General features: G+C 40.8%; 1 protein-coding gene across 3 annotated transcripts; it reads left to right on the top strand.

The window, feature by feature from the left end:
• Nucleotides 1–155: 155 nt before the first annotated feature.
• Nucleotides 156–22965, top strand: itga6a (integrin, alpha 6a). Of its 3 annotated transcripts, XM_028435450.1 has the most exons (26): nucleotides 156–413; nucleotides 6682–6806; nucleotides 6910–6989; nucleotides 7765–8026; nucleotides 8144–8275; nucleotides 9350–9563; nucleotides 9655–9848; nucleotides 9918–10012; nucleotides 11298–11425; nucleotides 11512–11601; nucleotides 11680–11741; nucleotides 11825–11994; nucleotides 12096–12239; nucleotides 12336–12454; nucleotides 13135–13297; nucleotides 13392–13478; nucleotides 13549–13628; nucleotides 13750–13827; nucleotides 19456–19558; nucleotides 19641–19817; nucleotides 19906–20007; nucleotides 20083–20190; nucleotides 20264–20362; nucleotides 20443–20568; nucleotides 22051–22186; nucleotides 22477–22604. In XM_028435450.1, exons 1-25 carry the CDS (start codon nucleotides 223–225, stop codon nucleotides 22156–22158), a joined length of 3237 nt encoding a protein of 1078 aa, XP_028291251.1. In that variant the 5' UTR covers nucleotides 156–222; the 3' UTR covers nucleotides 22159–22186; nucleotides 22477–22604. The 3 variants fall into 3 exon arrangements, with proteins under 3 accessions (XP_028291251.1, XP_028291250.1, XP_028291252.1); XM_028435449.1 differs by lacking the exon at nucleotides 22051–22186 and having other exon boundaries at nucleotides 22477–22965; XM_028435451.1 differs by lacking the exons at nucleotides 156–413; nucleotides 6682–6806; nucleotides 22051–22186 and having other exon boundaries at nucleotides 7746–8026; nucleotides 22477–22965.
• Nucleotides 22966–23267: the final 302 nt, after the last annotated feature.

Here is a 23267-nt window from a genome sequence, read left to right on the forward strand (position 1 = left end):
AATCTCCCCCCATTTGAATAATTTTGTGCAGTCCCTAAAGTATATATATCTGCCTTTTAATTCCACAGCTTTTAGTTCTGTGACCAGAGGGGTCGCTATGGAGACCTACTCACAGCCCTGCGGTGGGACGCTCGTGGGCTTCAGTGCTTCACGAGCTGCTCGGAGGAGATCATCGCAGTGTTCAGCTCTTCTCTATAAAGAACCTGCTACAGTCCTGCTGTGATGCTACTACTGCTGCTGCTGCATGGAGCACTTTCTGCTGCTGTCCACCTCCACCTCTGTGCCCTGCTGCCCGCTGCTGTGCTCGCCTTCAACCTGGACACCAGTCATGTCATTAGGAAAGCCGGAGATCCAGGGAGTTTGTTCGGGTTTTCTCTGGCCATGCACAGACAGATCAGCCCGGACAAAGTCATGTAAGTCATGATGTGTCTGATGATGGGACAGGGTGAGCTGTTATTCTGTGGCTCAAGTCAATGTTGGAACAGTGGAGGCTTTAAAAGTGTTTTAAATGGCTTTCAATTTCAAACTTCACGGCTTTATAGTTTTATAGCTGATAAATCCCACACTTTCACTGGTCTGTAAAGTGTCATGGTGAGGCTTTGTGCTGGGAATCAGTTAGAAGACAAAAAGAGCTTAAACAATAGATTCTACTGTAATGTTAATATACCAGGCAGGTCAAACTGACTGTGTGTGTGTGTGTGTGTGTGTGTGTGTGTGTGTGTGTGTGTGTGTGTGTGTGTGTGTGTGTGTGTGTGTGTGTGTGTGTGTGTGAGAGATGCTCAGCAAAAGTCTTCTGACAGCACCAAATGTTCCTTTTATATTTTATGGAAAATGTGTACAGTCTTGTAACTGTAAGTTCCCAAAAGGTGAAAAACAGACTGTATTTTATAAATGTAATAATATAAGCGCTTTAAAAAATAAAAAAACCTCAGATACTTTACAGTTAAAATAGTTACACACAATTCAAAAAAGAATCTAACAACATTAGAAAATACATAACAATCAACACTAGTTTAAAAATTTGAACGTATTTCATGTACTTTGTAATGCTTTTCGGTTTAGATTACTCATTCCAGTGGCTAATTTTGACCTGCTGACCACATGTTTGACACCAATGCTCTACAGTCATTTGTTAACACATTCTAGACCAGTCGTGGGCAACTGGCGGCATGGGGGCCTCATGTGGTCCTTAGTCTAATTTTGTGTGACCTCTCGAGGGTAAATCCGCAAGAATTCCACAAAAAACAAAAACCCCAAATTCACAACATGAGGGGAACAAAGAACACAAAAAGGGAACAACTATGCACGGAGTTACTTAAAAAACACACACAAGACAACAATAAAACACAAAAATGACTCCAAAAACACAAAAAGAGAGGAAATTGTGATTTAAAAAAAAAAAAGAAAGGAAAATGCACAAAATGACAACAAAAACTTTTGTTCGTTCTTGTCTTAAAGCTCAGATCAGTCATTTTTTTTAAATGATCACATGAAAGTTGATAATGTGGCCCTCAAATAAATAAATACATTTCCCTACAAATCTAGACACTAGATGTTTTCCAAGATGCCTCGCATGGATTTTTTAAAAGTTGACTGTTTTCCTTGCCTGTTGTAAACAGCTCTAAAGGCGTTACCCATATCAGAATGAAGAAAATCCTACATATTTATTTCTGACAAATGTTTTTGTCAAAATGCTTTTAGTCGGAGAAAATTCTGAAGTTGTGCCAAAGTTAACCAAAAGTGATCCCATAGTGACCTGAGTGGAGGAAGCGGAACATGCATCCGTTTAGTGAGCTCGACCCTTTGTCAGTGTAAAGAGAGTTAATTTGGGAGGAGGGAGCGGTGGCGGTGCTGAATAAAGACTTGGTGTGTTCGTTAGAACAGGGCTTTGCATCAGCATGTTGGGAAAACCTAAAGAGAGTTCTAAAAGATGTCAGAGATTACATGTCAGGAATTTTATCTCTTTGGTCTATTGTGCAGGGACATGTCAGCATGCAGGCGGGAAAAATGCTAAACCTTTGCACTTTGGAAATATATTTCTTTTGTACAGTGGGAAGAGGCAACTTTAGATTTGTAAGACTTGACAAGTTAAAAGAGAAAGAGGAAACTCGCCGATCTGATGTCATGTTTGTCTAGCGAATAGAGGCTTGAAATGTGACACTAACCTGATAGTTTGTTTTCAGTCAGTAAAAGTACGTTTTACCTTCCTCACAGAAAGCTGAAGCAAATGCTCTGTTAACTGTCCCCAATTTACTGTTTTATTCATTCAATAAAAAGGTTCTGCTAAGGTTTGAGAAGTTGATTGTAATATTGATCACTTTTATAGTGGTAATGATTAATCTTCATAGAAGGGCATTTTAAAACCAAAAGACATAGGAAAAACACTTGTTTTAATTGAATGAAAAAGCTTGAAAAATTATTACACAACAATATAGTAAATTATAGCCATGATGCCATGAAATGTGCAGTTTGGATCAGATAAAACTCAGTGTGGTAATTGAGGGACCAACCTGACATAACTGTGTCAAATTTCATAAATTTCAGTCAATTACAAACCGAGATATGAATTTTGGTCAATGATGAGACGTAAGGATTTTTTTTATTTTTCAAACCTATCCAGAAGCAGTATATTGATCCAGATCCCTTCCAAAATGTAATGGAATCTTCCAAAGCGTAAGGCAGTGGTTCCCAAACTGGGGGGCGCGACCCCGAGGAAGTTGCTTGACGTCATGACAGGGGGCGAAGGCGCTAGGGGAGGGGCTTGGTATATGGCTTTGCTGAACCTTGAGCATGAAAAATAGAATGATGTTTTTATTAATAAAGAGCTTTATTATTACTGTTCTAGAATATGTAATTGCAAACATTTTAACTTCCGATACGATACCGATATTGCAGCCTTGAATATTGGCTGAAACCGATATCGATCCGATAGATCGGGGTTAGCAGCAGAAAACCACTGGCATAAGGTCTATCTTTGGTTAAAATTTTGTCAAAATCCATTAAGTACTTTTGACGTATTTCTGCTAACAGACAAACAAATATGACCTCCTTGGTGGAAGTAAACACACTATTAAAAAAACGGAAGGACGTTTCCTCAGCTCGGCCATGATTTTTCAGTCTAAATCCTCATGTGACCCTGAAATAATCAACAATGTGTCACACAATCTGTATCTGTCTCTGTTTTGTTCTCCTTGGGATGTATTTGATGGCAGCTGGTAAACTTTGGTGGCTCTCAGATGTTTGGAATAATCTAATGACTGTACATAATGTGCAGAGAGGAATGCTGAAGGACTTTCAAACTGACCCAGAAAGATTGAACTAATGTGATTTACATGCAGCTTTGCAGATTAGGTTTATCTCACGCTTTGGAGGTTTACTACCTCCTGAGCCACACAGGGCGACCGTGGCTCAGGTGGTAGTGGGTCGTCTTCTGATCGAGAGGTTGGGGGTTCGATCCTCGTACCTGACTATGTGTCGAAGTGTCCTTGGGCAAGACACTGAACCCTAAGTTGCTCCCAGTGGTCGACTAGCGCCTTGTATGGCAGTCCTGTCCCACTGGTGTGTGAATGTGAGAGTGATTGGGTGAATGAGCTGATATGTAAAGCGCTTTGAGACTGCTTCAGTGTGGTGATAAAACGCTATATAAAATCAAGTCCATTTTACCATTTACCACAACATTCTTGTTGTGGTTTTTTACTCTGCTGGGGACTGCGCTGCATGCCTCTCCATGAATAATGTGCTGGTTTCAACATTCTCAGAATGAAACCAGAGAAAATGGCCAGTTGAGTGAACATGCTCAGCCATCTGTGCACACGTAACATGATAGACAAAGTGCACCAGTGAATCATCCACTGGGTCGACCTCCACCCCAAGCCCTGGTTATTCACCCACTAGTGCACACGGTTGATAAATATTAAACTAGTTTAACTTTACCTAAACTTTTTCTCATCAATGGACTCTCAGTAAACTTTTGTTTCCTGCTCAGCCAATCGGTGCTCAGCTCCAATCAGTGAGCAGCGCAGTGTGTTGGGACAGCTGTGTGAGTTTGTCCGTGTTTGAGTGCACAGCTGTGGGAGCACTGGTGCACATCTGTTAACAGAGGACAGTGAAATCGCTGAGTAAACCCACATTTGCCACCATGGATTCCCAGCTACAGCCACAGACTGAAGCATTTAGTGCCTGAGTCTGAAGAATGTCACTGTGTAATACACGTGTATGTGAGCGTATGAGTGGTGGTTGCTAGGGCTGGGCAATACATCGTGATTCAAGATATATTGAGTTTTCTATTTTGGCGATCTAGACAATGACAATATTGTCAATATCGAGATATATCTGTATTTTTTTTTTTTACTTGTTTTTATTTATATAATCACACAGTGTAAATCACATCATACAAGTATTTAATATTATTCATAGAGTACAGTCAAATAGTGTCCTTTAGATTTTTTCCATATTTCTGAGATATATATTTTTATAGGTTATTTTGTATTAAAATACTTGTTTTAGGAGTCCCTGCTTTCGTTACTTCCTAGAACAGCATGAAAATCACAGTTGGATGGATTTCTGAGTGTGTCTTAAGTAACTCAGACCTTCCCCTAAACAGGCCACACTACAGAACTCACTCACACGTGCTGTCTCTTATGAGAGAAAAAGCCAAAAGTGGCACATATTGTGCAGTTGTTTGTGTTAATAAATGTGCCTGTGTGGCTTTTTTCATTTCATCAGCCAGTTTAACCTAGAAATGTCTTTCAGGTCAGACTTTATTGAGTTAAAAAGATCAAGATTTATATCAACAAGAAGATTTTAAGAAATTGAAGAAAATTGCGAGATTTTGTAAAAACAAAAGTGAGATTGAAAGTCAACTTTTTAACGTTTTTAAAATGCTATAACCATCTTAAAAATCTAATCTGTGCTCATGTTAACTCAGTGTGTTATGTTTTTGTTGGTGTTGGTTTGTGTGTGCATAAAGTTGTGTAACGACAAGAAAAATATGGTCACACTTGATGATTTTTAAACAACCTTATGCAGTGATGCTCATGTTAGCAGTTAGCTCCAGTGTTAATGAGGCTGGCTTTAAAGTGGTTGTGTTTTTTTAGTGCTGGGTTTATCTATAAAGTTATTTAAAGTAGCATTTTGAAATGTAATGTTCAGAACCAGAGGAACAGACGGATTGATTTTTGTTTGTACGTTGTCAATAGTTTGTATTAGATCTGTGCTGTCAGCGTCGTCATGTTGAGTTTGAGCAGGTCGTTCCTGTGGTTTTAGAAGGAAAGGGTCATTATTTTATTTTTGATAGCTCTAATGAGTATTCACACAGGAAACCCTGCGAAGGTGCCTGAAAGGAAATGAAACTGGATGTTGTGATTATATGGTATGCATGCAAAGTCACCAGGATGCCCCTATTGTTCTTTTTGTGTACACAGAGCAGCGCTGCCACAGTGTAATTTAGTCTTCGGGCATCTCTTTGACAATCAACTGGAGGAACTTCCTTTGCCAACACTCGTCACAGAAAGCATCTTGTGCCATGACTTCTAATGTGTTTTCCACATTTATGTGTTGATTGAAACAGAAATAGATTAAATATACTGTACATTACTATATCAGCATGTGTAATCCTGAACATTTCTGTAAATAAGCATCATCATACCAATGTAAACGTAAAGTATCTCCAATAGTGCTTTCTGTAAACAAAAAATAGGGTCTTTCCTACCAGTGACACCATTATAGTGCAATATTCCAGTAAACAATATATTGGTTCCTTCAACAAACAGTGACAACATTTCTGCGCAGATGTACCAGCACATTTTAGTGAAAAAGCAGAAAAGGTTAAAAAAAAAAAAAAATATTGATACTTAGCATGAGCATATTGATAATTGCTCATGCAAAAAAATATTGCCATATATCGCCGTATCTAGATATCATCACACTCCTAATCCTGAACACTAATCATAATCAGGGTTGGAGTCAATTATAATTGTTAATTAATTACAATTATGGAATAATTGTGATTGTAATTTTAAGAATCTGTCACCGTTGTAATGGTAATTTAATTGGAATTGAGTTAAGATAAGTGACTTTGTAATTGTAATTGCTATGGAAATTCAATAAAAACCTTCAATTACAATTTAATTAAATGCAAAACAGGTCTATGGCTTACACAAGTGGTTAACAAATGTTTCATATTAAGTTTAACCACTACCTGTCAGTGAATTTTCACACTCATGCAGGTGGTCAGGGTTAGAAGAGTTAGGGGTTACTTAGGATATAACAGAAGTTTTATTTTAATAGTGACCATACAGTTTTATGGAGTAACAATACTGTCATTGTAACAAACTGATGTTTTGTACACAGAGTTTATAGTTATTGCTAAATTACAACTCTTGTCCCGAGTTGGGCTTTTACATTAAATATTATAATAAATACACTAAAATTTAAACGTAAAGAGGCTAAAACAACATCATACACACAAAAAGAGCTAAATGAATAAAAGTTAGTAAAGTTGTAGTTGAACTTTAGTCATTGAGAATGTGATTGTCTTTCAGGGAGAATTAAAAAAAAAAAATTGTAATTGGAAAAAAATGCTGGTTAACGTAATTATAATTGAATTGTAATTGAACTTGGATAATTGAACATGAATTGCAATTGACCCCAGCCCTGATAATAAACTTCCTTTGTGCTCAGGCTGTTGATCGGCGCCCCAAGAGCTCGAGCTTTATCCAGACAGAAGGCCAGAGTAACAGGAGGACTTTATAGATGTGACATCACACAATCCACTGACTGCGAGCGTATCGACTTTGACAATGACGGTAAAAACTCTCATCCATCAATCCATCCATTCATCCATTTATCCATCCATCCATCCATCCATTTATCCATCCATCCTGATGTTGTGTTTCTACTCTCTAACAGAGGATGTGATTGTTGAGAATAAGGAGAATCAGTGGATGGGGGTGACGGTGCAGAGCCAAGGGCCTGGAGGAAAGATTGTGGTGAGTCAAAACTTAAAAACTTAAAAAGTAACTAAACCCCAAACTGATTTTTTTCTGCTAAATATATATGCATTTGGGTATTAAGGAGTGCCATTTTTTAATCCTAGTCCCACTTTTCACATTATAGGAAAAGTATTTTAATTTTGCGTATTTAGTTGTAAAATGTGAGTTACTGGCATCTAAGGGTTGAACGCCATATGTTATAATTGAATTTTGCTATTGGCTGAGACATATTATTTGGATTATTGTGCATTACCATTTTTCACTGTTGGCCCCGCCCCTCTTATAAAAGCACTCCTTTCTTCAACTGTGATGTTTCTGACTCTGCGCTTCTATAAAGAGCAGATTCTGTGCTAATCAGAGGGTTCACAAAGCTATGTGTGTATTTACAGACCCATCATGTGTGTATTCCCGTCTGTCTCTGCGTGTGTGCGGACGTGTACATCTTATAGCTGTGTGCGTGAGGTGGTGGGAGAGCAGGGCTCTGGGGCTGTTTGTGAGATTTACGTTGTGATTGTGTGTCCCTGTGATTGTAGTGACACATCTCAGCTGTGAACTCGCTATGTGTGTGTGTACATACACATTATGTGTGTATTCCTGTCTGTCTTTGCGTGCAGCGTTGACCAGCTGCCTGACTGGGCGTGTGTTACTGCTACAGCATTAACGCCCATTATCAAGGCATGTTTTGAATTTCCCTCCTAGTGGCAGGTCGGCAGAAAGCAGGTGTTTAATTATTATTTTAAGCCATCCACAAAGGTTTTTGTTTTTATTTTAGACGTGTGCCCATCGCTATCGGAGGCGCCTGTTTGTGAACACCACGCAGGAGTCTCAGGACATCACCGGGCGCTGTTATGTGCTGAGTCAGGACCTGAGCATCGACTCATCCTCAGATGAAGATGGAGGTAACTGGAACTTCTGTGAGGGCAGAGCCAGGGGACACGAAATGTTTGGATCATGCCAGCAGGGATTAGCTGCCACTTTCACCAAGGACTACCATTACGTGGTGTTTGGAGCACCTGGAGCTTACAACTGGAAAGGTCAGTGTCAGATCCCGCCTGTAAACACATTCTGTGTTAAATATATCAGTCGTTGTTCAGCAGATGTAAAGCTTAGGATATATTTATTAATAACAGCATACTTCACATGTTCCATAGGGGTTGTACGAGTGGAGCAAAAGAACAACACTTTGCTGGAAATGGGAATTTATGACGACGGTCCATATGAAGTTGGGGATGAGCATCTTTTGAACCCTGATCTCTGGCCCGTTCCTGCCAACAGCTACCTTGGTTAGTTCCACTGCTTCAGCCTGAGCTACCAGGAACCTTTTGTTATCCTGCGTGCTCTTCTTCATCTAACGAGGAAATCCTACTTCCCATGCACGAACAATCACCACATTTTTGCACAAAGGTCCAGTCCCATGCCAGATTGTCTCAGCTGCAAAAAATCAACCAACAGTCCTAAAGCTACAGCACGGCTCTAAAGTTAAAACATTTTAACGTTACAACAAATCAACTATGTGTGCTGCAGATTTGCAACTTTCACAAAAATGTAGCCCCAACACAGAATAAATACTTGTACATTTAAACCTATTGCAAATTATGAAGTCCATCACTCTGTTTTTTCAAAAATTGTAAAATTAAAATTTGACTGTAAACAGTAAACATATACTTACTTGCTAAATACACTATCAATGCTTAAAAAACTGATTTTTTTTAATAGCATTTTGAATTTTGCTTTCATGTGAACAATTTATTGTCTACGATGACGTTGCACATTTATGTAAATATTTTTTGTTCTCCATATTTCTACTTCATATCTTTTGTAATGGTATTCAGTGTGGATCGCAAAATAAGTTTTTCATCAAGAAACACTTTTAAACATTAGTTTTTCATTTTTTTTTGTCTTTATAACTAAATTTTTCACAGCCGTTTGAAAACTGCCTTTACATGCTAACAGCTGCTGTCATGTTTTGCCTAAAATTGCGATTAAAGCACATTAAATGAACACTCTCTCTTAAAGTGTAAATCTTTATTTCAGCCTTCTGTCACAGTTTTAATGCTGTTTTTCTGTTCTGCATCACTATGAAGAATTCTACATTCATTTAAATTAAAAAAAAAGGATGCACTTCACCAATTTTAAACTCTTCCGCCTCCTACTGGTCATTCTGGATACCTGCACTGACATGAAGAAAGAAAAAAAATATTAAACAGAATAAAGCTAATGTTTGCTTTGACACGTCACATTGCTGTTAAGCTCTATTTAGAACTGCAGTGCTTTAACTTGAGTGTGAGTTTTTTGGAGCAAAAACACTCAAGAACCAACAGACGTGGAGTTAATCTACCTTATATTTCCCACCTCAGGGTTTTCCTTGGATTCAGGACACCACATAACGAGGAATGGAGGCCTGACAGTGGTGGCCGGGGCCCCTAGAGCCAATCACAGTGGGGCTGTAGTGCTGCTGAGGAAAGAGAGTGAAGTGTCAACCAAGCTGGTGGTGGAGCACATTCTGTACGGGCCAGGACTCGGCTCATCATTTGGTTACGCCCTGGCTGTGGTCAACCTCAACGGCGACGGGTGGGTAACATTTACCATATTTGGAAATAAATCTTGTCTTTCCCAAGTGTTGAATCAATCCATTTTGGGTCTTTTTTGGTCTGTTTATCAGATGGAAAGACATTATCGTTGGAGCGCCTCAGTTCTACATGAAGGATGGAGACATTGGAGGAGCCGTGTATGTGTACATCAACAAAGCAGGACGCTGGGACAAAGTCACTCCGGTTCGTCTCAACGGGACCAAAGACTCAATGTTTGGGCTGGCTGTGCAAAACATTGGAGACATCAACCAGGATTCATATGAAGGTCATTGGACAGGAAAGATTTGTTAATAAGTCAGATAGTGTCATGTTTACAGTTCTTTCCCTGATACAGATATTGCCGTCGGAGCTCCGCACGACGACGCTGCAAATGGAAAAGTTTACATTTATCATGGTTCTTCTCAGGGAATCAGAACCAGTCCTGCACAGGTTGGTTTGAGGCATTTGTTCTTGTTATTTTGGTTTGAGAGGATCAGTGGATCACATTTGGTGTCTCCATTGGCCTTAAATGCAATTTAAACAGTAACTAAACCCCAAAACCATGTTTTTCTGATGAATAACAAATGTATTTGGATACAAATTCTTGCCCAACTCGATGTTTTTGTCAAAATATTTCAATTTGGTGTATTTTGTTGTAAAAAACTATAAGTGACTGTCCTCTAAGGGTTGAAACCTGGCTATTACAATCACATTTTGCAATTTTGGTGGCTTCCTACGTCATGAACCACCACTGTTGGCTCCGCCCCTTCCATAAAAACTAACACCTGTCCACTCTGCAATCTGTGTCAAGTTGGTTTGATTGAGAGAATTGTGAATAGAGAGGTATATTGAGTAGGTAGTTAGCATAGCATAGATCCTTGTTTTGCAACCTTAGGGTCGCCTGTATTGTCTAGTAATTGATCAAAAAAAAGAACAACTACTGATTCAAAATATATTTTTCATTTTTTAAATTACTTTATTATTCTTTTACAATAAAAAAAAAAACAAAAAAAACATCTCACATAGAATCTTTCTTAAATATAAATCTAGTTCAAATAAAATGCAGTGTTAAAAAAATACCTGAGCTAATGCATCAGGTCACTTTGTTCACTAATCCTGGCTTCTCTGTATTTGTAACAAAGTATAGCAAAATTCAAAACTCATCTTTTCCAATCTGCCATTCCCTGCAGTTCTCATTCTGTAATGCTCTTTTTTCTTTTCTTTTTTGTATTAATATATTTTTAACGTATTGCACTGTTCTTATTATTCTGTTTTATCGTAAAGTGTTCTTGGGTGGCCTGAAAGGTACTTAAAAATAATAAAATGAATTATTATTATTATTTTGATCAAAAACTATTTCTAGAAAGAAAAAAAATGTTCATGGGGTCGCCAGAATTTGACATTTAAAAAAAAAACTAGGGCCACGACTCAAAAAAGTTTGGGAACCAGTGACATAGATTGTTCATAGGAGATTTTATAGTATAGACTGAGCATGTCTTAACTGCTCCAAGAGCCCCGCCCATAATCAAGGCATTGTTTGAATTTCCATTCTAGATCCACGTCAGCCAAAACCTCCAGATTTAGTTACTCTTTAGGTTTAGTGGTATTGTCAGTTTTGGCTCTTTTAAAAATAATCTTTGCCTCTGTGCAGTAAAAAAAAAACCTCTTTTTGGCTACTGTAAAATTCTTCTTTGCATATTGTTCTTGTGATACTGTTTTTTTTTATTATTCGCAGATTCTTTCCGGCAAAGATCACAACATTCAGTTTTTTGGATACTCCCTGGCAGGAAATATGGATGTGGATGGGAACTCATATCCTGACCTGTCTGTTGGCTCTCTGTCTGACACAGCTTTCATTTACAGGTACCTACTGTTCAATAATACATTAGACTTACTGTACTCATCATTGCCCCTCATAATATGAATATCTATATTACGTTTCCTTTCAGGGCGAGGCCTGTCGTTCGCATCAGGAGAAATATTCAAATCTCTCCACAGGAAATCGACCTGACAGTTAAAACCTGTGGTAACAGCATTTGGTTGGTGCTGTAACTGTTGTATTGAAACCATTTAATCAGTCTCAGAGTTGGACGTTAAAATAACTTTTTTCTTTGTAGCTTCACTGTGGAAATTTGCTTCTCCTACAAAGCGAACCCTGCCTCTTACAGCCCTCGATTGAGTGGGTACCAACCAAAAACATTCCTTATATTAAAGAGTGAGAAGCTGTTTAATCTTAAATTGTTCTTTACTTCATCACCGCAGCGCTCGGCTATTCTGTCGAGGCAGACGGAGAACGCAGGAAACAAGGGCTCACCTCCAGAGTGATGTTCCTCAACAAATCCCACTCGGAGTCGGAGCATCAGTTCAACGGCACTTTGGACCTCCGAGGCCAAAACCAAGAAGCCTGCGTCAAATTAAAAGCCCAACTGAAGGTAAAAACAGTGGACACCATGACTTTCAGTGAAGAGATTATCTAAATAAAATCATTAGCAGTAATGATGCTAAACTCTTTTCCTCGATTTCATTCGTACAGGAAAACATTAAGGACAAGATGCGTAGCATTCCCATTGAGGTTTCTGCTCAAATAATCGGTACAAAACGACTAAAGCCAAAAAATGGCCTCCCTCTGCTAACACCCATCCTAGACTCATCTCAGCCAAGCAAACAAGTCACTGAGGTAAATGCCAAGGCCTGTTTTTAATGGTTACAATTCAACAAAGTGTTTCAATAACAATGTTTGTTAGTTGTTTTTTTTTTGTTGTTGTCGTTGCAGGTGAACTTTGTGAAAGAAGGATGTGGAAAAGACCATGTATGTAGGAGTAACCTGAGGATGAAGTACAGTTTATATTACAAACCAAACAATCTGCACCAGTACTTCCCATTAAACAAAAGGTTTGTGTTTGTTCAACGTTAAAAACATTGTGTAGGCCTCATAAATCGATAAATCAAAGATAATTTGCGCAAAAAAAGATATAAAAGGTTGAATCTGGTGCTAGAAAGTTTTTTATCTCCACTTTAAACTTTTTTTTTTTAAATGTGGTGGTGTTTTCACAGACTAAAAGTAGTGGCAAAACAATGGTGGATTTTTTTTAAATTTTTTTAGCATTTTACAACATACAAACAACTTGCAAATGTAACCAAGTATAAAAGAAAAAAACAAAAACAATGATTTAACAAAGGGTAAACATTTTTAGGAGCATTTCTTTGGGGCAACATTGGCAGATTTTTACTTTGTGGTTTACACGAAAAGACCCGAATCCAGCCAAAACTGAATGTGTCACGAAGAAATCACAGTAAGAATGAAGTAATGTGAGTGTGGAATCTCCGGGACTCAACATCCCACGATGCAATGTGTCAGGAAAAGAGTTTACGGTGGAGATCAGAACAAACGTTCGAATGGCGATTTCAAAGTTTCACATCTTTTTTCCAGCAAATGATCTTCAGTGTATTGATCTATGAGGCCTGCACTATGTCCTTATCTGATTTTAAGAAATATATATCATCTCCAACAGCTTTAATAAAAATATAGAACATCATTTAGGAGTTCTTTATTTTCCCATGTTGCATTGCAGCAAAGAAAACTTCCCTGAATTTCATCTGAACTATGAAAAGAAGGACCTGGCTATCCGGGTGACAGTGACCAACATTAACGGTGATGACGCGTATGAAGCAAAGCTGGTGGCAAACTTCTTCGACATTGTGTCGTATTCTGGAGTCCGTTCACATCGAACGACAGTGAGTCTGACAAACATACACCTTGCAAATATATCAGTGCTGCTGAAAGAATTAGCTCTAAGCTAATAAACACATGATCATGTGCGTCCTTTAGACAGAAAAGGCCATCATCTGTGAATCCAATCAGAATGGCTCTCAAGCAGAGTGTGAGCTGGGAAATCCTTTTAAAAGAGACTCTGAGGTACTTGTCACATTCACTCGGTAATATTTATGTATATACGTGAAAAATGAAGGATGTGTTTGTCCACCAGACCACGTTCTACATCATCCTCAGCACTGCTGGTGTGAGCCTGACAACCACTGGGATTGAGCTGGATCTGCAGCTCCAAACGTGAGCAGCCATTGGATGATCACGATCAGATGTTAGCGTGTTAGCCACTTCAGGCTAACACGAGTACAACGTGTGAACTCAGTGTTATAGATTCCTGGTCTGTGCTGTGTTTTTCATGTAGGACCAGCGTTCAAGACATAACCACACCTACGAGAGTGAAAACATCAGTAATCATTGAATTACCATTATCAGTCAGTGGGTATGTATACACGACGCGTTAATACTAATTTATGTTTCTTAGTGCATGTGGATGTAGAGTGTGCAGTTAAAGCAAATCCTGTATATTTAGACACTGTATAAGTTAAATTCAGGTATTTTGATCTACTGAATATTGTAGGCCATTTTTATGGATGATGCATTATTACTGATAATTATTTATTAATTTTTCAGATAACAACATAGTGTAGGCCTCATATATAAATACATCAAAGATCATTTGTTTGAAAAAAGGATGGATTGGGTTGAAATTGCCTGTTAAAAGTTGGTTTTCATCTCCATTGTAAACATTCCCTTCTTGACACTTTCGGAAATGTGTGGCGCATTGCATTGTGGGATGTGGAGTCCTGTCAACCAACGTATAAAAGTGTTGTACTTCATTCGTACCGTGATTTTTTCTGTTTCTTCACCAGAGAAGGATGACAGTGATTTGCTTGACACTTCTTTAGTTCCAGTTTGATTCTGGCTCTGTTTTATTTTTAGAATTTTTTTTTTTAAATCTATTTTTATAGTTTATTCATGAGTGTTATTTTTTTATTGGGTATATTATTAATTGTATTTGTCATTGAAATATTGAAGTTAATGTGTGTCTGTATTTGTATTTTATTGTTGTCTCTGGCACAGGAAGTGTAGGAAAGCCCTGTTATATAAGTGTTTAGTTTCACTTTCAGTCATGTTGTTACTAGCCCTTTAAGGGGAACATATTTTGGCAGAGTTCTTCCTGCTGCATGCATGAGCAGAGTGTGTTGCATGTTGACCAGCTGCAGTGCTGCATGTGTGTGTTTCTCTCCTGTTCCATGGAAGATAACCACGTTCTTCCAATTAAAGCCTTTATAAATCCAGAACTGCCTTCGTGACTCTCTAACCGGAGTCACACTCCCATAGTGTCGCCGGCTCTATTCCGCGCACCCTGTAGAGGCCCCGACCCTCTTTTACATTGGTCCTTCGAGCCGGATAGAGCCCCTCCACGACGCTATGGAACCAACAGAGCATGATGTCACGCCAGCATACCAGAACGCCACAGTGAGACATGTTCATTCCCAGAGAGAGCGACATCTACCCCGCCATCTAAGCGACTTCATGGTGGGCTATGAACCTCAACACTCAGATGAACCTCCAAAGGATCTAACCCCTCCCTTCCTGCGGGCTAGCGATTCGAGGGCCACATCTGTGAGGAGCAAGCACGCACACAAGTCACACTCGTTAGGACACCAACATAGTGAGTCACGGGCCCCATCTCAAATCAGTGTTATGTCACGGCGCTCGGCTACAAGGTCCATCTCTGAGGCGGGTCTACGTTCCCATCCGGGCTCCTACCAGTCATCTGCAGGTGTACACCCCCCACATGCTCTGTCACCAGTCCAGGAAGCCATACTGCAGGAGGGTATCCACCGCCTGGAGCTCGAGGAGTTACAGTGCCAGATCATCGAGGACAGTAATGCTGACCTGGAGTGTCAACGCCTAAACACTAAAGCCAGGGAAGCACAACGCCTACAGCAGGAGGCACAAGAGGCACGTGAAGCTATCGCCAAACGTCTCGATAGGCAAAGACAACTCAAGAAGAAGGAGAAAGAGCTTCAGGTAGCCAAGCTGGTAACCTCACTGCTTCAAGAGCCAGAGAGAGAAGGGACATATAGCGGTGCTGCATCACCAAAGAGCTGTTTCTCTTTACCATCAAGCTCACAGCCCTGTAGAACCGAAAGACCTGAGCACAAAGCTACCATGCCCAAGTCTTCACATGTAGGACACTCACTCCAGCTGCCTCTCTTCGAGTCTCCTCCTACATCACAGAACCAGCAGCCTTCATCAGCTCAACCGGTGATCCAACACTCTTGGGTTCAAAGCACTGTCATTCCTCCTACAATGCACCCGCTACCACAGGTGGCCCTTTCAGCTGCACCCTCTGCATCATTGCACCCAACTCTCACCCTGCCTGCTCACATCGAGGCCCCTGTAACGTCACACCAAGCCTCGGTAATTACTGCTGGTATTCAAGGCACTCGACATTCTGCTGCAGGACCCCCGGTAGAACCGTGTTTGACGCCTAGTGCTGTTCCCCTATACCAGCACATGAACCCTGCCACACATTTTAAGGTCCCAGTTCCGCCTTCATGCACACCGGGGCATCCAGGTTTTGAGACACTGATCACCTCTCCTAATGGTATTCCCCAGCCAATACTGCCAGTATTCGAACGGGACCGCGAGAGTGCCTTTGCCCTTCTCAAGATGGCCCTGGATAATCTGATGGGCAGTCATGGACACCTGAATGAACAATATAAGTACCAAGTGCTTCTTGGCCACTTGAAGCTACCCAGTGCTTTACACCTAGCTAAGGCATATATGTACGACACACAACCCTACACTGCTGCACTACAGGCATTGCAAGATAAGTACGGCCAACCAAGGCAGCTCGTCCAGTCAGAGCTAGGTGCTATACTCAACTCGCCTGCTATCAAGTTCAGTGACTCTGAGGCTTTTGACTCATTTGCCCTCTCCATCCAGTGTCTTGTGGGCATGCTTGGGACACTTGAAGGACCAAATGGTTTTGAGTTGAGGTGTGGATCTCACGTGGATCGCCTTTTGAGTAAAATGCCCCCATCCTTCAGAGACAGTTTTATCGAGTATTGTCTGAACCGTGGAATCCTTCGAACAGGGTTCGATATGACCTACACATTGCCAGACCTGGCAGCCTGGCTTCAGATGAAGTCACAAGCTAAGCGTCTCTCCAGTCGAGCTGCAGCACTCTACCAGCACGAGACAACTAAACCGGTCAAGAAGGACATTATCCCCCACCATAAGGAGAAGACCACAACTATCTTTTTTAATGCTGGAGAGCCCCCTAGTGTATCAGAAATTGCTCGTTCGAAAGCCACCTTCAAGTCCAAGCCATATTGTCCTCACTGTGAGAACAAAGACCACTTCTTAAGTAACTGTGAGAACTTCAAGAAGCTGCCCACCAGTGAAATCATGAAATGGATCAGAGATGGAAACCGGTGCTTCAAGTGTGGTCGTAATCATGCTGTACAAGACTGTAACTTGAAGCGCCCCTGCAAAACATGCAAAGAACTGCACCTCACCATTCTGCATGATTCAACCCAGCAGATCCAAACCAACATCAATATGATAACCACACCAACTGCAAGGATCTATCTCGATCGACCCAACCGATCACAACATGTGATGTTAAAGGTTGTCAAAGTTATCCTAAGGAATGGTGACCGAGCTTTAGAGACCTATGCTGTCCTAGACGACGGCTCAGAAAGAAGTATCATTCTCCCTCAAGCAGTGCGGCAACTAAACCTTTGTGGACAACCAGAGACACTTTACTTACAGACAATCCATCAGAATGTTGGAAAGCTCCAGGGCAGTTCTGTCTCCTTTGACCTTTCTCCAACGTGCATGCCCTCCAAGAAGTACCGGATCCACCAGGCCTTCACTGCCGAAGGTCTGAACCTTGCCGAACACTCTTACCCAGTAGCTGCACTACAGCAAAGGTACAAGCACCTCAGCGGTTTGCCCCTACAGCCGATTGACCGCATTCACCCACTGCTCCTGATAGGTTCAGATATGCCACACCTCCTAGTCCCCATTCAGCCAGTCCGTGCAGGTCCACCAGGTGGTCCTATTGGCGTCTGTACCCAACTAGGTTGGTCACTCCAGGGTCCTAACAGCCTAGTCCAGCCTACATCAACCTCACAATGTTTCCGCATCTCCACTGTTTCTCCTGCTACCAAGCTCTTCATGAATGTTGGGCACCTCTGGCAAGTTGACGCATTCCCTTATAGTAGCGAGAAAGCAGTCACCCGCTCCAAGCAGGATCAGAAAGCGATGGCCATGCTCCAAACATCCACCACCAGAGTCAAGGTTGATGGTGTACAGCAACAAGATACCCCCTTGCTGAGGCAAGTTAATGTTACACTGATTCAAGGGACAAAGGACGCCGTGCTACCCTGTCTTCATTGCATAGAGGGCAGGCTTGCCAAGGACCCAGAGAGGAGGGCAGAAGTTTACTGCAACGAGATCCAGAACCTGACTGAGCCTGATAGCTGGAGATATGTGAGCTCTACAGCCAACCCGGCAGATGATATCACTCGAGGTTTGACCCTACCTGAGCTGGCAAATCTGCATCGATGGCATCAAGGTCCAGGATTTCTTCACTTACTGGAGGACCATTGGCCCACCATACCTTCTGCTGATCCTGAGTCTGATGACAATAAGATAAAGAAGTCCGCTGTGGTTGCCAATGTGATCATCCTCCCTGGTAACCAGCTCCCATGGAAAGAGCTCATAGAAGCCACAGCCAGGTCCCTTCACGGGGCGGCCGACCCGCAAACCACAAATCTGCATTGTAAAGCATCTGACTACCTCGCCGCTGAGACAGCTCTTCTCATCAAGGCCCAGTCAGAATCATTCCTCTACCACAAGCCATTTATAGCTCTACTGACCTCCTTGGAACACGTCGCTGGAAACATAGTCAGGTGCTGGCAGATCACTTTTGGTCCACCTTCATCCACCACTACTTGCCAGGTCTACAAGAGAGACAGAAGTGGAGGAAAGATGGCGAGGGGCTTTCAGCCGGTAAGGTGGTCCTCATTGTTGACCCGCGGCTTCCTCGAGCACTCTGGCCAGTTGGGAAGGTCACACAGACGTATCCTGGAGCTGACAATCGTATCCGTACTGTGGCTGTGCAGGTGAAAGATAAAACATACGTGCGCCCTGTGTCCAGACTGGTGCTGCTCCCAAATCTCCCAGATGCGGAGGAACCTTAACATGCTTTCCTGTTTTCCGGCTGTGTAGGAAAGCCCTGTTATATAAGTGTTTAGTTTCACTTTCAGTCATGTTGTTACTAGCCCTTTAAGGGGAACATATTTTGGCAGAGTTCTTCCTGCTGCATGCATGAGCAGAGTGTGTTGCATGTTGACCAGCTGCAGTGCTGCATGTGTGTGTTTCTCTCCTGTTCCATGGAAGATAACCACGTTCTTCCAATTAAAGCCTTTATAAATCCAGAACTGCCTTCGTGACTCTCTAACCGGAGTCACACTCCCATAGTGTCGCCGGCTCTATTCCGCGCACCCTGTAGAGGCCCCGAACCTCTTTTACAGGAAGACTAGCTGGTTACTACGGTACCAGCTAATGGGGTAAAAACATTGAAAAAAAACAAAAACATATCCCCTCACTCTGCAAGACATTCAATTTCGGACGGATTATTTTTCATTGCTTTTCCATGACTTTCAATCTGTAAAAACACCACTAATGTGTTAGGAAGACAGTCTGGAAGAGTTTTGGTGAGAACAGATAAGAATTCAGTAAAAACTCTTCTGTGCATCCATCTATGGGACTTCTGAAAATGGCAAAAAGGAGTGTTTACAGACTTTTAAGCGTCAATTTCAACCTTTTACACCTATTTATTCTCAAACAAATGACCTTCAGTTTATTGATTGATTGAGCCCTTCTGATTTTCATCTCTCGCAGCTTTAGGTGCAGTGTTTGCATGTTCTCCTGTACTCTTCATTTGCTTAAATGTTTCTGGCAGAACAATGAAAGTGATGTCATCACAATCTTAACCCGTGTTCTGATAGAAGTCCTGAGATGTTTGTATTGTTCTTCTCAGTGAAGCCGTTCCTAGTCAGGTTTCTTTTGGAGGAGTGGTGAAAGGGGAGAGCGCCATGAAGACGGAGGAGGAGATCGGATCTCTGATCACCTACACGTTCAGAGTACGAGAAGAGGATTCATTCAAACTCAGATGTTACTTTTTGTTTCGCTGCTGGAGAGTTGAACCCTTTGATCTTCCATCAGATAAACAACCTGTGGAAGACTTTGGAGCCTTTTGTCCAAGCCTCGCTGCTCATTCATTGGCCCAAATGGAACAAAGATGGGAAATGGCTTCTGTATTTGGTGAAGATCACCAGTCAGGGCCCGGAGAACATCGTGTGCTCTCCTGAGACTGAGATCAGCTCTCTCAAACACATCCAGGTTTTCCTTTTTAAGATGCATTCATTAAGAGAACAGGCATCCTTCACTGGCTGTGTGTGTTTTAAAGAGATGGGAAATGTTTCCACAGGAGTCGTCTGTGTCTCGGACAAAGCGAGAAGCTGTGAGAAACGAGAGGCAAAGTGGCAGTAATGTGATGTCCTTTTCTGACAGGAGTAAAGTTAAGTTCTTGGTGAGTCTTAGACTTATGTGTGTGTGTTTTATCGTAGGTTAACAGATGTAAGAGGAGATGCTTTTGTTCTTACAGTCCTGTGAAAAGGAAAACAGGTGTGTGGTGTTCAAGTGTCCTCTGCAAGGGTTCAATGGTGCATCGTTAGAGCTGCGATCGCGGCTGTGGAACTCCACCTTTCTTGAGGTAGAAACGCATTGATATGTGGATAAAGTCCTCGTTAGGAGTCACCTGACTTCAGGTTTCTGTTCCCACTCAGGACTACGCCTCGTTCTCCTCTGTGTTCCTGATGGTGAAGTCCTCGCTGGTTCTTCACACACAGGCTACAAATATCATCCTAAGAACTCCCGACACGACGGTGAGTTACTTCCTGTTCCTCTTCTTCTGCTCGCTCTGACCTCGCCTGAATGAACACTTTTCCTCTGTGCTGTGTTTCAGGTGACGGTGGCCGTGTCCCCGGACAGTGCGGTGGCTCAGCTTGGTGGTGTTCCGTGGTGGATCATCCTGGTGGCAGTTCTGGCAGGGATCCTTATTTTAGCTTTATTGGTGTTTCTGCTCTGGAAGGTAAGAATCGAGAGGCTAAATTCTCAGAAAGAAATGGATAAATAACCTGGTTGTAGTGGTAACGTTTGAAATTAAGAAAATAAAAATAGCTCTGCCTTTTCAAATAATGTAATAACACTAATAAATAAATAAATAGCAGCTTTAAAAGATGATTTATCAAAAAGCTGGATATAATAGTGAGGATGGCCTTAAACAGAACTATCAGAGAGGTCAGTTTTTGTCAAAAAATGGTAGTGTTAAGTGTTTTCCTTTTGAGTTTTTAAGGATACTTTTTGGTTAAAACCAATGCTCTAAAACACATCAAACTCTGGCTTCAGGGCCAAATCCAGCCCTTTAGAGCGGTGTTTCTCAAATGGGGGTACTTGTAACCCCAGGGGTACGCAATGGCACTACAGGGAGTACTTGAGAGAGAGTGGAAAATTAACAAAGTGTCAGTCTTGGTCTCACACCAGGCATAAGATGACCAGAAATGATCAAAACTAGAAATAAATCTATTCAGGAGCCACTAAATCAGTGTTTTTCAACCTTGGGGTCGGCACCGCATGTGTTGATCACCTGGAGTTTAAATGGGGCTGAAATTTCTGAAAAATTAAAATAGATTTTTGAAATGTTTAAATAATTTTTTTATTAAAACACACTCTTAAACATCTGTATTTCTATACTTTAACTTTGTGAACTATAAATGTAAAAAAGCTCAAACATGATCAAAAACTAATTTTAGGGAGAAAAAAATGTCTTTGCTTTAATCACGATCCAAAAAATTTTGCAAACCACTGCATTAAATACTGTTTCTCTTCACTTATGTACAAAATGAGAAGAAATAGTTTTCTAAGCAAAATATTGTAGTCGGACAAAGAGGGTACTTGGATTCAGAAATAAGGGTACTTGGGCCAAAAAAGTTTGAGAACTGCTGCTTTAGAGCATCTAATTTGGCCCAAAAGAAAAGGTAAAAATTACAGAGAAAACATGATTCATTGTGTAAATTATCTACAATGGAATTATCAACCAATTCAGTTGTAGAGATCTCAATCCCTCCAAATACACAAATTAAATGAAACTCCACAATATTTGCAGGCTGCATAGTTTTGCATTGCTTATATCACATGACAGTCATTTTTAATGCCCGAAAGTAATCACTGTACCCCTGCACATGGACACTTCCATTGTGGTATTAATTTACGAGTACATTTATTTTTTTTACTTTTTTTATTATAGTTCTATATATATTTACATTTTACATATCCTAGGTTGCATGAATACCTCTCCTGCTGTAGCAACCAAATGTCCCCTTTAGGATTAATAAAGTAATCTATTTATCTTTTAATCTTAAATTGTAGAAAGAACTCTCAATTTTGACCGAAATCCTCCAAAATATATATATAAATATATTTCACGTTTTCCACTAAGAGAACAATCACAGGTTAACAGAGAGAGAAATGATTTCATCTGCTCTAACAATCCACCACCGTTGCTCCTCCTCAGTGTGGGTTCTTCAAGAGAGCAACTAAAGACCAGTACGATGCTGCGTATCACAAAGCAGAGATCCATGTTCAGCCCTCTGACAAAGACAAACTGTCTGCTGAGGCCTGAGTCATGCTCTCTCTCTCTCTGACGTGGGGTAAAGTCACAGCCTGGAGCACAAACACTGCTGCCACTAATGAACTCAAAGCTGTGACGTGCTCAGTCACACACACGCTGCACTGAGCTAACGCTAACACATGAGATCACTGAAGTCACTCAGGTGGACCTTCAGTAACTCTCTGTACCGTGTCCACTTTGCTTTGACTGCTCAGCTAAAATCTGCAAAGCATGCTTCACCTTCTCACTCACATGACCTGCTTTCACTACATCAGTTCTCCTGACCTCCAGCAGTTAAGGTAACATGTTTGTTTCCAATCTTTCTCCCAGTGTGGTTTCTTCAAACGCTCCAAGCAGGAGGACAGCGTCCCTCGTTACCACGCGGTGCGGATCAGGAAGGAAACTCTCGACTGCAAAGACGGGAAAGTCAAACTGGATCCTTTAGAAAAGAAGCAGTGGATGATGACTTTGATGAATAATGAAAGCTATTCCTGAGAATCTGTAAAAAAGAAGCTAAACTGACTATTTTTGGACTTTTTCAGGCTGAATCATGAGTTAAAGCCTTGTTTTTAGACTTTGGACTATTTTTTTTACAAGTATTGTATATATTTAAACATGTCCACACACTGTATATTTATTGTTTTTTTTTACATCATGCAGTTTAAAAACAATGTTTACTACTGTTCTGTTGTATTCTTCTACTTAAAGTCTATGCAAGGAAGGTACAGCCATTTCACTCATGTTACTGTTGGTCAGTACATTAGTGTTTAGTTTTGCTACATTTAACAAAAAATATTACAGGCTCCTATTTTAGGTACATTGATAAGTCACTGGAATCTGTCATGGTAGCAAGTGAAATGTTTAGGTTTTTTTTTTGTTTTATTTTGCCACTGTTTTACCTGTTCATATGCCAAGTGTAATAAAATGTCTAAAGTTGAATTTCTATATTTAATCACAACTGTATTGACGTAATCTGCATTCCCATCACTTTAAAGAAGCAAGCTTTGTTATTTTTAAAACAAAACTTTTTAATTGCTAGTGATTGTTTTGTTTTTTGAAGTGGGTGTAAATGAAACCCTGAGGTTTGGCTTATGTGCATAAAAGCTGAAAAGTTTACAAAA

This window comes from Gouania willdenowi, chromosome 21 (genome assembly GCF_900634775.1).
Source record: "Gouania willdenowi chromosome 21, fGouWil2.1, whole genome shotgun sequence".
NCBI lineage: Eukaryota > Metazoa > Chordata > Actinopteri > Blenniiformes > Gobiesocidae > Gouania > Gouania willdenowi.

Coding starts and splice junctions, on each gene's coding strand:
- itga6a (XM_028435449.1), top strand. CDS start 223: ATGCTACTACTGCTGCTGCTGCATGGAGCACTTTCTGCTGCTGTCCAC. Junction 13,629..13,749: donor CTGGATCTGCAGCTCCAAAC/GTGAGCAGCCAT, acceptor TTTTTCATGTAG/GACCAGCGTTCAAGACATAA. Junction 19,559..19,640: donor TGATCACCTACACGTTCAGA/GTACGAGAAGAG, acceptor ATCTTCCATCAG/ATAAACAACCTGTGGAAGAC.